The sequence below is a fragment of the Gavialis gangeticus genome, unplaced genomic scaffold, assembly GCF_001723915.1.
Source record: "Gavialis gangeticus isolate Ggan-Ray unplaced genomic scaffold, GavGan_comp1, whole genome shotgun sequence".
NCBI lineage: Eukaryota > Metazoa > Chordata > Crocodylia > Gavialidae > Gavialis > Gavialis gangeticus.
Genome location: NW_017728982.1, coordinates 120,526 through 133,316, shown reverse-complemented (window position 1 = coordinate 133,316; position 12,791 = coordinate 120,526). Strand labels below are relative to the sequence as shown.

The 12,791-nt window shown below is 50.9% G+C and overlaps 1 protein-coding gene across 1 annotated transcript; it reads right to left on the bottom strand.

Annotated features, from left to right (window-relative positions):
- Positions 1–5,845: 5,845 nt before the first annotated feature.
- LOC109293758 (tumor suppressor candidate 5 homolog) lies at positions 5,846–9,972 on the bottom strand. The gene is made up of 2 exons (XM_019511853.1): positions 9,757–9,972; positions 5,846–6,276 (listed from the first exon to the last, which is right to left on the bottom strand). The coding sequence occupies exons 1-2, from the start codon at positions 9,862–9,864 to the stop codon at positions 6,127–6,129; spliced, it is 258 nt and encodes an 85-aa protein (XP_019367398.1). The 5' UTR covers positions 9,865–9,972; the 3' UTR covers positions 5,846–6,126.
- Positions 9,973–12,791: the final 2,819 nt, after the last annotated feature.

Genomic DNA, 12,791 nt, shown 5'->3' with positions numbered 1-12,791 from the left:
GGTTGCCACAAACCTTCAATTTGTAAAAAACGCAGTATCTGCGAAGCGCAATAAAACGAGGTATGCCTGTAGTGGCATTAGGTGCAGGACTGGCCAGCTACAGCCTCCCCGTCTCACAAGGAGCCCCTGTCCTGGCTCTGGGGGGCTCACCTGGGCCCTGCCTCTGCAGAGCTTCAGCAGCACCGGCCCCAAGCCGGAGCCTCTCCAGTGTCAATGCCTCACCTGACCACTGCTGGATTACAGTTTGGCCTGAGCCCCCAAATCGGAGCACCCCGCAGCTCACAGCTCCTGCCCATGGCACCAGTAGAGCACCCAGCATTGATGGTTTGCACTGGGCTGTGAACCGCTTGCAGCAGGGATCGGGGCTCCCAGCTTGTGGCACCGTGGCTGGCCCTGCACCCCTCACCCTCGACAAGAGCAGGAGGCTCCCTGAGCCCAGCTGGGGGGGACTAGTAGCCGCCCACAGCCTAAGTGTTGCGGGGAGCAGGGTGGGTGAGTCGTGAATGCTGCACTGCCATTGCTTCCTGGAGACCCAGGCATCGCTAGGCCACTTCCTCGCCCGACATCCCCACTCCAATAGTCCTCAGCCCCAGTGCTCCTAAAAGGGGACACAGCACCCTGTTAAACTATCACCCCTTCAATACCCTGTGCATCCAGTCCTGGGGAACATTGCAGAAGCAGTTTTCCAAGGTAACAGCTCTGAACTGCACCCTGTATCAGGCACAATCACAACAGTTTGTGACCGTGTAGCCACTAAACAAAGATGTTAAGTAAATTAATTTATGTAACCTAAAAAAGCAGAGGAGCCAAATGACATAAGTGGGCAATAGGATCTCTGTAAACAGTGCCACCCGTGCTATAAACATAATAAAACAAAAAACAACCCAGGGACACTATAGAGCCACCCACCAGACAAGCATCGTAAAAGGGGAAAAAGGTGTGCTATTGTCAGGGCAAACAGAGAGCAAATCATCCATAAAACCTCAAGCAAAAATGAGGACTATGGACCCTCCAGGGTCAGGATGGCTCAGCTTTCTGCAGCGCTGTGTGTCACAGCCCGTCTGCTCCTCTCTGGAGAAAGTGAGACGAAAGTGAAGCAGGGCGCAAAATGCAGGAAACCCAACCCTACGGCCCCCATGACGCTGCCTCCGGCTAACTGCCTGCTTTGCTCCCTGTCCTTAGAAACTGCCTGCAAAGGCCTGGGCACCTTCCTTGCTGCTCTGAAGGTGTGCCTGTACACACCATTGGTTTTCATCCTCATTAAATTAAATAGAATTATACAATTTAAACTTGTTTCTTTTGGAGCGTCACATCTGTGTTTACATGCACTAGGTTTTCAAATGAATTAAGCCTTGGAGCGTTGCATCTGTGTTTACACACTCTAGATTTTCAAACAAATTAAACCAGGCCCCTGGCCAGTGCTGCAGGGAAGGACTGCCCCCCGCCTCACACACACCCCGGCCTGGGGCCCCACACCAACTCCGTGCCCATGCCCATGCCCATGCCCTGCCACACAGCTGTGGAAGCAGGAAGCCAGCAAACAAGAAAAAAAGCCACATACACAAAAAAGGTGGAAGCAATTTGAAAGTGAAAGCAATTCAAAGGGGTGAACTACAAACAGTTGCAGTGCCATCTAGTGGACAAAGAGGCTCATTACATATCTTTGACTGCCTTTGTGTTTGCACACCATGAATCCATGGACATGATGCTTTAATTCTTGGCAAGCCAAACTAAACTACTTCTGAGGAGTTTTAGTTTAATGCACAAGAAAGACTTTTAAAGCGTCAGGAAATCCCACTTGTGCAAGCAGACACACAGTTGCAGCGCGTGAAAGGGCAAAAATCGTGGCATGTACACGGGCCCAAGAACATCAGCTCCCTGGTAAAGGTGAGGGGGCACCTGGTGATAGTAGCGGTTCTAAAAGCAATCTACTACACTTTGGCAAGCACAGCTTCTCCGTCCTATGCCTGGACCAGGAGTTGGTGGAGGAAGTCATGAGAGATGCTGGGTTTAACATCAAGTCTATCCAGAGGACTCAGCAGTCTGCTGCAGCCACCTGTTCAGACTTTACAGGCCTGGTCTACCTGGTTGCATGCAAGCGAGAGGCCGTGTGAGTCAGGTAAAAAATGAGCAGGAGAAAGTCCAGCCTGCAGGTGACTGAGTATCAGCACACCCACTGAATCAGAGAAGCCCAGAGTGGGGATGCAGGGCTGACCCCAACACCCCTGTGTTATGTCTAGTCCAGCTCCAATGCCTCAGCTGTGCAGGCCTTGCTGCTTGGTCTTCTGCAAATAACAGGCTGCTACTGCCACCCCTGGACCAAGGGGCAAAAAGATCCGGTTCCTATTGTCAGTGGATGTAAAGGGTGACTCAGCAGCACTGCAGAACAGGGGACTCTTGCTGTGGCCCAGGCATGATGGCTCTGGGATGCCTGCCCAGGGGGCCGGCCAAGGCAGACACAACTGAGGGCATGGCCAAGGGCACCCGGCTGAGGCCACCCTGCACAAGGTCACAATCACCAGGCCATGCAGCTACATACAGCTCCCTTACCCCAGCTGACTCACCCTGAACATCCCTGCCTTGGGGTAGCACCGCATGGCCACTACCACAGGCTGCTGTCTGCATGAATGCTTCTCCTGGAAAAAAAACGATTTTTCTTTTTGCGATTTCTCAGTTGATCTAATAAAGGGTATTGTCTCTGAACCAAGACCTCTAGTTTTGCATTTCTCCTACAAACAGCCCCTCCCTGCAGCCTGAAGAAACAGACAAAAAGGATGGAAGGTGTCACATCCTGTTCTGCAGTGTTGAGGGTGACTCAAGCCATTTCCTGCCCGTACCTAGGCCCCCGACCGCTGCTAACTCAAACCCGTGTTTCAGAAGGGGAAGAGAAATGCAGGTGCTGCTTGGCGGGGCGGAGCGTGTGGTCGGAGCCAAGGCGCAGTCTCTTGGGATGCTGACTCACGTTGCTCAAGCTCCAGACATGAACGTTTCTTCCTTTCTTGCCGGATGGCAGCACAGGCAACCTCTGGAAATTGGTCCCCTGCCTGGTCTCTCTGATCTCCACTCCCTGCTATAACAGGAGGCACACTGAGGAGCTCTGCCCAGCATGAAGGGAGCCTGCTTGATGCCTCACTGGTTTGCTCTGAATCTCCCACGCATTTTTTATGTTCATGGTTTGGTCGAGAGTTACCTTCCACTGATCAATAAAGCAGCTGGAAACCTCAGCCAGTTCTGAAGTGTTATTCTAGGCTCCCTTCCTCCCTTGCTTTTTGCCAGGATGTTAGTGGATTCAGTAGAGGAGCCAGAGGTGGTTTCTAGGGACAGGACAACTGCATTAATAAATAAAACAAAGCAGCGAGAGGGAGGAGTCACAGAGCCACGCGGAGCCCTTGCTCCTAACTCACCCCGCATGGCCAGTCCTGTGCAACCAGCAGGGTTAATTTCTACAAGCCTCTGAACGGGCCACGGTTGTTAGAGCTTTCCCTGGGAATGAAACCCCGAGACCTGTGGGAACGGACAGGTTGGGGCCTGAAAGCTACCACGGGCCCTAGTATCGGCAGAGGGATGAGCACCGGTGAGTCATGAAGAACCCCGTGCTGCCCCTGCTTGCCTGATGCACACGAGCACGTGCAGGACATGGCTACCCCACAACCACCCCTCGCACACAGAGTACCCTGTTGCATTTTCCTCTCCAATACCCCTGGATCCAGTCCTTGGGAACATTGCAGAAGCAGTTTCACAAGGTCGTGGCATGGAAACGTACCCTGTCTCGGTCCGTTCTTGCCCTTAAGGAACGCGTCCCAGCATTGCACGCAAAAGGAACGTGGCGAGAAGTGCTCTCCCGTGATTCCTAGCCAGGAGGGGTCAGCCCCAAGGTGCGCATCGCAGATGTGCAGGATGCTCAGAGCAGCGACCACATCTGCAAGGGCTGGGGTAAGCCCTTGACCTCTCCCCCCTCTGGAATCACCCTACGGCAGCAAAACCCAAATGCAAAGTGTTAACTGCAGCTCAGTGAGAGCTTGGGCCTGGCTCGCAGGCTCTGTCCACTGCTTCCGGCAGCTTCTCGTTAGGGTACGTACTCGGACACGCTTCATTTCCCCATTGTTCTCAACACGGGCGGGGGGCGGGTTGCCCAGCACCAGCCGCTCTGATTTTGGTCTGAGAGCTGATATGTGTAAACAGAGGAGTGGGGGAACGGTATCTGGCAGCGCAGGAAACGATTACAATAGCAACAGGAATGCATCTGCCTTGGCAGGGACTCAGTGTACTCCAGCATGATGGGAGACGCCCACCCGCTTTGGAGAGGGAGAAGTCTACCGGGCAGATCTCAACCCTAGAGGCGCCGAACATGAGCCACTCGCACTCAGCGTGTTGTGTGCTGCACGCAGCTCATCTCCTCCCCGTTGACTTGTCCCGAGCAAGGAATATCCCTGAGGCAGTCTTTCGTGGGGTGTCACAGGGCCTATACAGGGCTTGCATGCAGGTGAGGAGCTAGCACCAGGCTCAGTGGCCAGGTCGGGGTGCAGGGAGGCTCAGTGGGTGGTCAAGGGAGCAGTTAATACCACAGGTGTGAGTGGCGGGGACAGCACCGCATCCAGCCAGCAACACCTGGCTCTTTCTTGCCAGGCGCCCATTGCAGGCTTGCCAAGCTCACACACGCACAGTCTTGCACAACGCGCTCCAAGCAGTGCCTACCCACGCCGAGGGAATCTGAAAAGAGGCAACAGATGTGTTTTCAGGCCAGCTGGACCAGGTTACTGGCAGTGGAGGCCTTTGCATATAACTCTTGTTAGCTGTGCCGGATTCCTGGAATCCAGGCCCAAGAGGAGGATTAGCCTGAAGCTGCATTCGTAAGGGAAAACAGGATGGCCTCGATACACGTCTGGCTCTCATCAGCCGTGCTCGGAAACAGGGGAAAGAGATATGAGTGCTGGCCAGAGAGGCCGGAGTGGCAGTCTGGGAACACATGCTGGACCTCTCTGTTTGCAGAAGAGGTCGTCTGAACATGCTTTCCCATGCACACGTCGCCCTACTCCCTGCCCAGGTGCCGGAGACTGTCCAACCTGGTACTGCATGCAAGAGGCTCCAGGTTTGTGTCCACTGGTAAATTTGGACCATGTCTCCAGTTTATCAAGGCCGTTCTGGATCTTAACCCTACTTTAGACTCACTCTTGGTGAATCCATGCTGGCTATTCCGCCCCCATCACATTATTTTTCTTCAGATGCTTAGAAATAGATTCCTTGACCTGCTCCGTGATCTCTCTGTCCAGGTATCAAGGTCTTGTAAGGCTTGTAAGGAAACAAGGTGGGTCAAAACAATCCCCCAGATCTAAAGAGATACTCCATGCCCCTCCAGCCTGCGATAATACCCTTCCTGTCGATGTTGCCATTTGCAGGGGCCTGAACAGACAGAGGAAGTGGATGGGAGAGTGTCTCTCCTGGTCCTGCAGCTGCTTGGGGGAGTCAGGCCAGGCCAGGCCCTGCCCAGAGCAAGGCCCCTGAGGGCTGGTCACTGCAACTCATGCTTCAAGAAGGAAAGAAAATGTTTTCCTACTGAAGCTACCAGCAAGGCTCCTATTACTATCACTGGATCTTGGATTTGGGCTACAAGGCTCCTGATTCAGCAAAGCAAGTCCACATGTGCTCACATCCTTTTAAAGTTAATGGGACTTTTGTGTTTTGAGGAACCAGGAGGCTAAGACATCCTCCAGAGGGGTCAAGTACTGCTGTCACTCTCCATCCTGTGCCTTGACGAAGGTGGAAGCATCGTGAAAAGGGCAGCCGTCTCACAGCAGCATGGGAAGCAAAGCTGTTCGTGCGTGGGGATGAAGCACAGAGAGATTCACTTACACAAGTCACTTTTATTATGTCTCGTTACATGTACATGTGCATGGATCGGGAAAGCACAGCTAGGAAAAGCCAAAGCAATTAACTGCTAAGAAATGCTTCCACGAGGACAGGCCGTGGGTGCTTGTACAGGACATCTTCGGACACCCTCAGGGCTTGCCTAGACTCAGATGGTTGGTTTCTTTGGCCCACGTTTCTTAGAGTCAGGAAAAAGGAGCTTGCAATGGATACATGCAGATGGCTGCGGCTGATGAGCTCTCGGCAGCTGAAGCTGCTCTGTCAGTGCGCAGTCTTCGTCACGATGATGATGATGATCATGGAGATGATAACAATGATTCCTATGACGATCCCAATGATGTTCAGCATGCGGGCGGTGTGGGAGGCCTTGGCTGCTTCTTCCATCTTGCCTACCCCGGAGGCATTCTCTGTCTGCAAGAGAAGTGCCCCCAGCCATGAGAAACACATGTTGAAATCCCAGGCTTGTAAAAAAAAAAACCAACCCAAAAAACCCCACACATGAACAGGCCACAAACAAGAAGAAGCACGAACAAGACAAGAACATTGAGGAAACCAATGCTTTCCTTCCTCTTACTTACCATCTGACATTTAATTGATGGCTAGCTTCATTCTTCCCATGCTGCATTTTCCCACAGGTCAGAAATCCCACCCGCACTGCTGCACTGCCCCAGCAATGCACCATCGCACCAACAAGCTTCTCAGTATGCCTCAAAGAGCAACAGATTTGGGTAGACTCCACCTCGGGGACATATAAAGACCCTTAGATCCTTAATGAACTTGTTGCAAACACCCCCAGTGCGAGTAACCATGCCTCTCTATTTTGCAGACAGGGAATGGAGGCACCGAGGCGCTAAATGACTTCAAATGGTAAGTCTTTGGCAGAGAAGAAAATCAATCCCCAGGTTTGGGTTGGTGGCCACTGAACTCAAATATCCTTTCTGCAACAGCCCTAAATGGTTTAAAGTTTGCAGTATTCAGGATCTGGGACCATTTAATCTGGCCTCTCGGGGGACATAAAACCATAGCACCACTCACACCTGCAGTCCAAGGAATTACTCTTCCTCCGATGCAACTCAACACAACTCTGAAACTAGACCACGTCTTTTAGGAAGCCTCGATGTCCACTGGAAGACTCCAAAGGACAGTGCATTTACCACTTGCTTTGGCAAGTTGTGCTAATTATTCTCCCTGTTAAAACCCAAAACATATTCCTACTTTAAGATGTCTACTTTCAGCTTCTACCCAATGGGTCCAGCCATATTTTCGTCTGTTCATAGAAAATGAGGGTTGAAGAGACCTCAGGAGGTCACATCTAGTCCAGCCCCCTGCTCCAAGCAGGACCAGCCCCGACTACATCATTCCAGTCAAGGCTTTGTCTAGCTGGGTTTTGAAAACCTCCAAGGATGGAGACTGCACCACCTCTGTGGGTAACTGGTTCCAATGTTTTACAGCCCTCATAGTAGGAAAGATTTTCCTAATATCCAACCCTTGCTGCAACTTGAGCCCATTGCTCCTTGTTCTGCCATCTGCCCCCACTGAGACCAGTCCAGCTCCCTCCTCTTTGGACCCACCCTTCAAGGTAGTTGATCTGCTAGAGGGCCACGCTATCAAAATCTCCCTGTGCAGGTAGTTGGGACCAGATTTTTGAAGATGTCCATGGTTTTGGTGGGAGTGAGGCAACCTGCTGCTTTTGAAAATCTCCCTGCGCACCTAATCTGTGCCTTTGGCGACTTCGTTTGGCCCCGAAACACTGTGATCAAATCAATCGCCTTGCTAGAGCCGAATACATTACGCAGTCACTGCCAGTTCCATGAGCTACACACAGATTTATTCTTTCCTGAAAAGCAGCCATGCTTTTAAACCAGCAATAGCAAAAGAAACATTTGCTTCCTCAACTGGAATTAATTAAGTAGTAAACTCTCATCACAGAAGTTGCACTATGAAAAAATTGAACCAAAATGTAGCTTTAGTCTTCAAAGAGGAAGGTACAGTACACGTTCAAGCTCACTTATCTTTATGGAAAATCAGCTAAATATTTAGCCTGATATTTTATCGCTAAACGCTGCCAAGCTCCAGGATGATGATACTTGCCAATAAAACCTGGCAAATAAAATCTCTCTCCTTAGACTCTCTGGTCTATAAACTGTGTACTCTATTGATGCCAGGGGGAGAGAGGATACTTGAGGGCAACAAGAATGAACTTCTCCCTAACACACACTGTCTGAGCTTTTGAAAAACAAGGGAAATAAATAATAAAACTTTCAGAAAATGGGCAAAACTAATTCACATTTGTCCAGTCTTTTTCAGCCCAACTGATCCCTTAATTCATTTAATTCTCTGCACAACTGCTAAATTAAGGCCACTGGAGTGATGGGTGGGAGTGAAATCTGGGTGAATCCTGGTACAAAACAGTAGTGGAGATGGAGAATCTTTTCTTGTGCATGAGAAAGTGTCAAGAGACATCTGACATCCCTGCAGCCACAACCTCAAATTTCAGTTTTGTCCAATAAAACTATATAGAACAAACTGCTTGGAACGTAATTTTTCTCCTGCTCAAAGATGAGCAGCTGAGGTGACTCCGCCAGGATTTGAACGTGTGGCTCCTGAGAGCAGAAATCCCAGATCTGTTGAAGTCACTGGAAGGGATTTCCCTAACAATTCATTAAGAAGCAACACCAGATATACAGGGAGGCTGGGTTCTCTGGGAGAAACTGAGCAGCACATCCCTGTTTCACTGATGCATTTGCCTGCAGAGCTCTTTAGAAGCTGAGAGAACAAGTACAAGCTGTTCACACACACGCACGCACGCACGCACGCACACGCACGAACAAGTACAAGCTGTTCTCTCACTCTCACACGTGATACCTGAGAATTGCTCATGCAAGAGGCTATGTGGACACCCCTACACGTCATCCCAGCCAAGGCTTTGTCCAACTGGGCCTTAAAAACCTCCACGGACGGAAACTCCCCCACCTCTCTGAGTAACCCATTCCAGTGCTTCACCACCCTCCCCATAAGAAAGTGTTTCCTAATACCCAACCTCAACTTCCCTTGCTGCATCCTGAGCCCATTACTCCCTGTCCTGTCACCTGCCCCCACTGAGACCAGCCCACCTCCATCCTCTTTGCAGCCCCCCTGCAGGGAGGAGACGGCTGCTGTTCAATCCCCCTCGGTCTTCCCTTCTGCAGACTAAATCAGCCCAGTTCCCTCAGCCTCTTTTCACCAGTCCTGTTCCCCAGCCCCACAACCATTTTCACTGCCCTCCACTGGACTCTCTCTGACTTGTCCACATCCTTTTTGTCAGGGGGGGCCCAAAACTGGACACAGGACTCCAGAGGTGACCTCCCCAGTGCTGAATAGAGGGGAAGAATCACTGCCGGTGACACTCCTACCAATCAATGCACCTGTACTCCTACCAAGAGCACCAGTCTTTGATCCCCGGGAGAGGAAAGTGCATCCTTGCATTTTTGAGACGGACAGTGGACACAGAAAACAGGTTTGCATCTTCCTGCCCATAAAGCACATGAGCAAGCCACACATGCACTCCACTTTGGCCCAGGGCAGGGGGCAGCGGTTAAAGTTGCCCCTCCCGGCCCCCTGCTTCAGCTTGTCTTTGACATATTGCAATTTTCCCAAGAAAAATCTCAAGCAACCTTCCCCAAGTGCTTCTTTAAGCAAGGTGGGTCGGGGAGAGCTGCTTCCAAATGCCACTGCCTGTAATTTCTGGCTGCAAGTGCCAAAGGCTTTAGATAAGTTTACATTGAAGATTAGAGTTGGCATCTCCCATTCTCTCTCTAAGAGGTAGTTAAGACCATTTTTAGAAAGGCAGAAGTCTGAAAAAATATCAGCCCAAAATGCAGCAAAACAAAATCAAATGAAAGTCAAACTTACTCTGAGAGAAAAGATCAGGGCAACTATTCCAAGTGGGAAGCAGCAGCATAACAAGTTGAAGATGGACAGAGCAAGGTACGTAGGGACTTGTCTTTGAGCTGTCTCCATCCTGAGGAGCTGTCCTGTTTCTGCTCTCCACTGCTGAGGCCAGGAAGACTCTGAAGAGTAGTAACACTGGGCCCTCTGTTAAAGTCATCTGAGGAAGGAAGGGGGAGTAGCCAAAGGAAATTAAAGTTGAACCCAGTGTGTAACGCACACTCCTCCTTCCCCCTATGATCACAGCAGCTTCCAAATGGTTTCCAACCAAGTTACGCTCCTTTTTCCACTTTAATTTCTCTGATGAAGCTGGCAGAGCCTTGCCATTACGTTCTCAAATGGTGAGGGCACTTGGCCAGCTGTTGATACTATGAACAGAACCCGGTTTTGAAGACAATTGGCGATTCTGCTCTCTCACAATGCAGAAAGGAGAGCCATTGGGGAAAAAAAACATCAGAAGAGCCATTTTCCATTGCAGAAGGCAGATCTACAGCAATCAAGTCATTGCACACAAGCCTGCTGCTTTCACAGAGGTCAAGTGAAAAACTGGGTGTGGGGGGAGGCGGTTCAAAGCCTCCTGCCACAACAGGTTTGGAATTAAAAGTTTTGGGGGAGGTTAATGACTTTTCTTTTTCTTTATGTTCATCTAAGCTTCAGTGGTGATGTGATGTGATGTGCTTTGCCTTCAGCTCCAGGAGCCCTGGAGTATCACTTGCACTACAGCCTTGAAAGGCCATGTCTGGATTCAGGGGCTGTTGGGCTAGTTGCTGAACAGACACCCTTACCCCAGGCTGGTTTATGATCTAGATCAGTAAGACAATGCATGGGAGAAAAGAAGCAGCAGGATACTCAGGATCCTTGAGAAAGAGTGGCAGAAAAGATTAAGTCATCTGTCCACGGGTATGCCCTTCTGGGGCTGAGCTCCTGAATGCAATGCTGGTGCCTTACTCCAGGGCCATCAAGGCCTTTCCAGTCGGTTGTTACAGCTGAAATCATATCCCATCTCCCCATTCCCAACAGGAGACTCCCACCCACTGCAGGGCAGAATGAAAAAGGCCAGAGCAGCACGTCTGGCTCTTGCAATAGCAGGTGACACCGAGACGTGCTAGTGCAGCCTCAGGATGCGGTTGCCCTGCAGGGCATTGAAGCCTTGAACAAGGATGTGGTGTTTCCCATCAGCAAAGGCAAGTTCTGCTGCTGTTGTGGTCAGGCTGGCGCCAGCTCAACCAGGTGCACTCTGCAGCTGAGCTGAACATGTGTGTCTATTAGTTAGCGAGGCTGAGAAGCTAAGGAGGGACCCAAGTAATGCCAACACATCTGGAAACCCTTACAGCCTTATGGGTGCCCCAATGCAACAGCTGCTGTACTTTTCCTAAAGATGCTGCCAGGTCCCTGGGCCATTTGGAAAGCAGAAACAATTCCCATCAATGTAGCAGGAAGCCCACTTCTCAGGCAGGCTGCTGGTTGCCCCCCTGCATAGATTCATATCTCAGTCTGGCTTGAATTCCCATGCAAATAGGCCCTTGGATGTGCCTTGAGCTCAGAGAGGAGGGAGCAAAATGGGTTGCTGCAAAGGCAGAGCTATGGGGAACAGAAAAGAGCAATCACTGCACAAGGTACATGGATGCCAGGACCAATCCCACAGCCATTACAGTGGTCCCACCCACTTCCCAAGCTCCTAGATCTGAGCACCACAACCAAAGTGACGTTGTCTTGGGGCAGCAGTTCTCTGCTGCTGGGCTCTGCAATTCAGACAAGAGATAATGAGCCGTGCAGAAGAGTTTTTCCTTGTGTGACGGGCTTGGCAGCAGCAGCCTGGCCTGCCGGTTTTGAAAAGTTCAAAATTGATTGCTGGGGGAGGGATTTCCTTTTCCTCACCAACTAGGTGATGGCAAGGTGAAGACCCGGACCGGAGACAGAACTGACCCTCTCGCCCTCCCAGTCGGCAGAGGGATGAGTTCCCTGGAAGAGCAAATTCCCGCTGGAGAGGAGGACACCTTTTTCCTCACTCCCCCCTCTCCTTCTGTGACCACCAGTTGGGGTGTCCGAGCAGGTTAAAGGGGCAGGGGGGCTCTGGGACTCTCCCTACCTTCCCCCTACCCCAGCGCTTGGGCCCTGCACCCCTGATTTTGTGCAATCTGCGCCTCAAGCTCTGTCATTTAACATTCCCCTTTAGAGTATAAGTAGGCATAACGTTTGCTGAGTCCTTTTGCTCTCCCGATCCCTCACCGGTATCAGGAGGGCTTTGCTCAGAACCATATTACCTATAGTTCCTATATCTCTTGTATATATGTTGTATTTTACCTCTGTCCTTTATTATTAAATTTGTATATAGTTTAGCCTCCACATGTGCCCTGGCTCTGCTCTGTAGGGAGAGGAGGGGAGCTGCACGTCATAAGCAGCTATGCCTCTCGCAGCGCACCCGCACCCACTAAAATCCCTTCATTTGGAGAGGGCATACATCTCTGAGTACCACCTGGGTTACACTTGAAATTCTGCCTCATTCTAGGGCTGCAGGATCCAACATGTAGGAACTAGGCAATGGCTACTATATCTGCATCACTTATTTTAGCTTTGTTTAAATCTCCATGGCACTTCTACCCCCAGAGCCCAGCGTGCTTTGAACGCTCCAAGAACGGTGAGCTTGAGAGCCAGGTGTGAGATCCTCCCCATTGGGTTGCTTGTATCACAGGGAAACTCGGTTTTGTGATTCACTGCAGAAGCAGCTTCTTCTCTAGAGAGCAGCAGAGCAACCCACACCCTGCCCAGCAGTGATGGAGAAGGAAAGAAACCCCTGGACATGTCTGTGCAAAGCAGACGCAATCTTGCTTTCTCAAGCCGCTCCCCAACCACAGGGAGGGGAAGAATGGATGTTAGGCAGGCAGGAGGAAACTGAACATTGGCACATCTGTTTCCAGCAAGTGTTTGCTGGAAACAGGGACCAAGAGCTGAAACCAAGTAAAGGCTGGAGGAACAGATCACCCCATACACATAGGCAG

What these genes read in the sequence shown, in the direction of transcription:
- LOC109293758 (XM_019511853.1), bottom strand. Translation starts at nt 9,864, where the DNA reads ATGGAGACAGCTCAAAGACAAGTCCCTACGTACCTTGCTCTGTCCATC. An exon ending in CCCTGATCTTTTCTCTCAGA is followed by an intron (nt 6,277 to 9,756) that starts GTAAGTTTGACT and finishes CTTCTCTTGCAG; the next exon opens with ACAGAGAATGCCTCCGGGGT.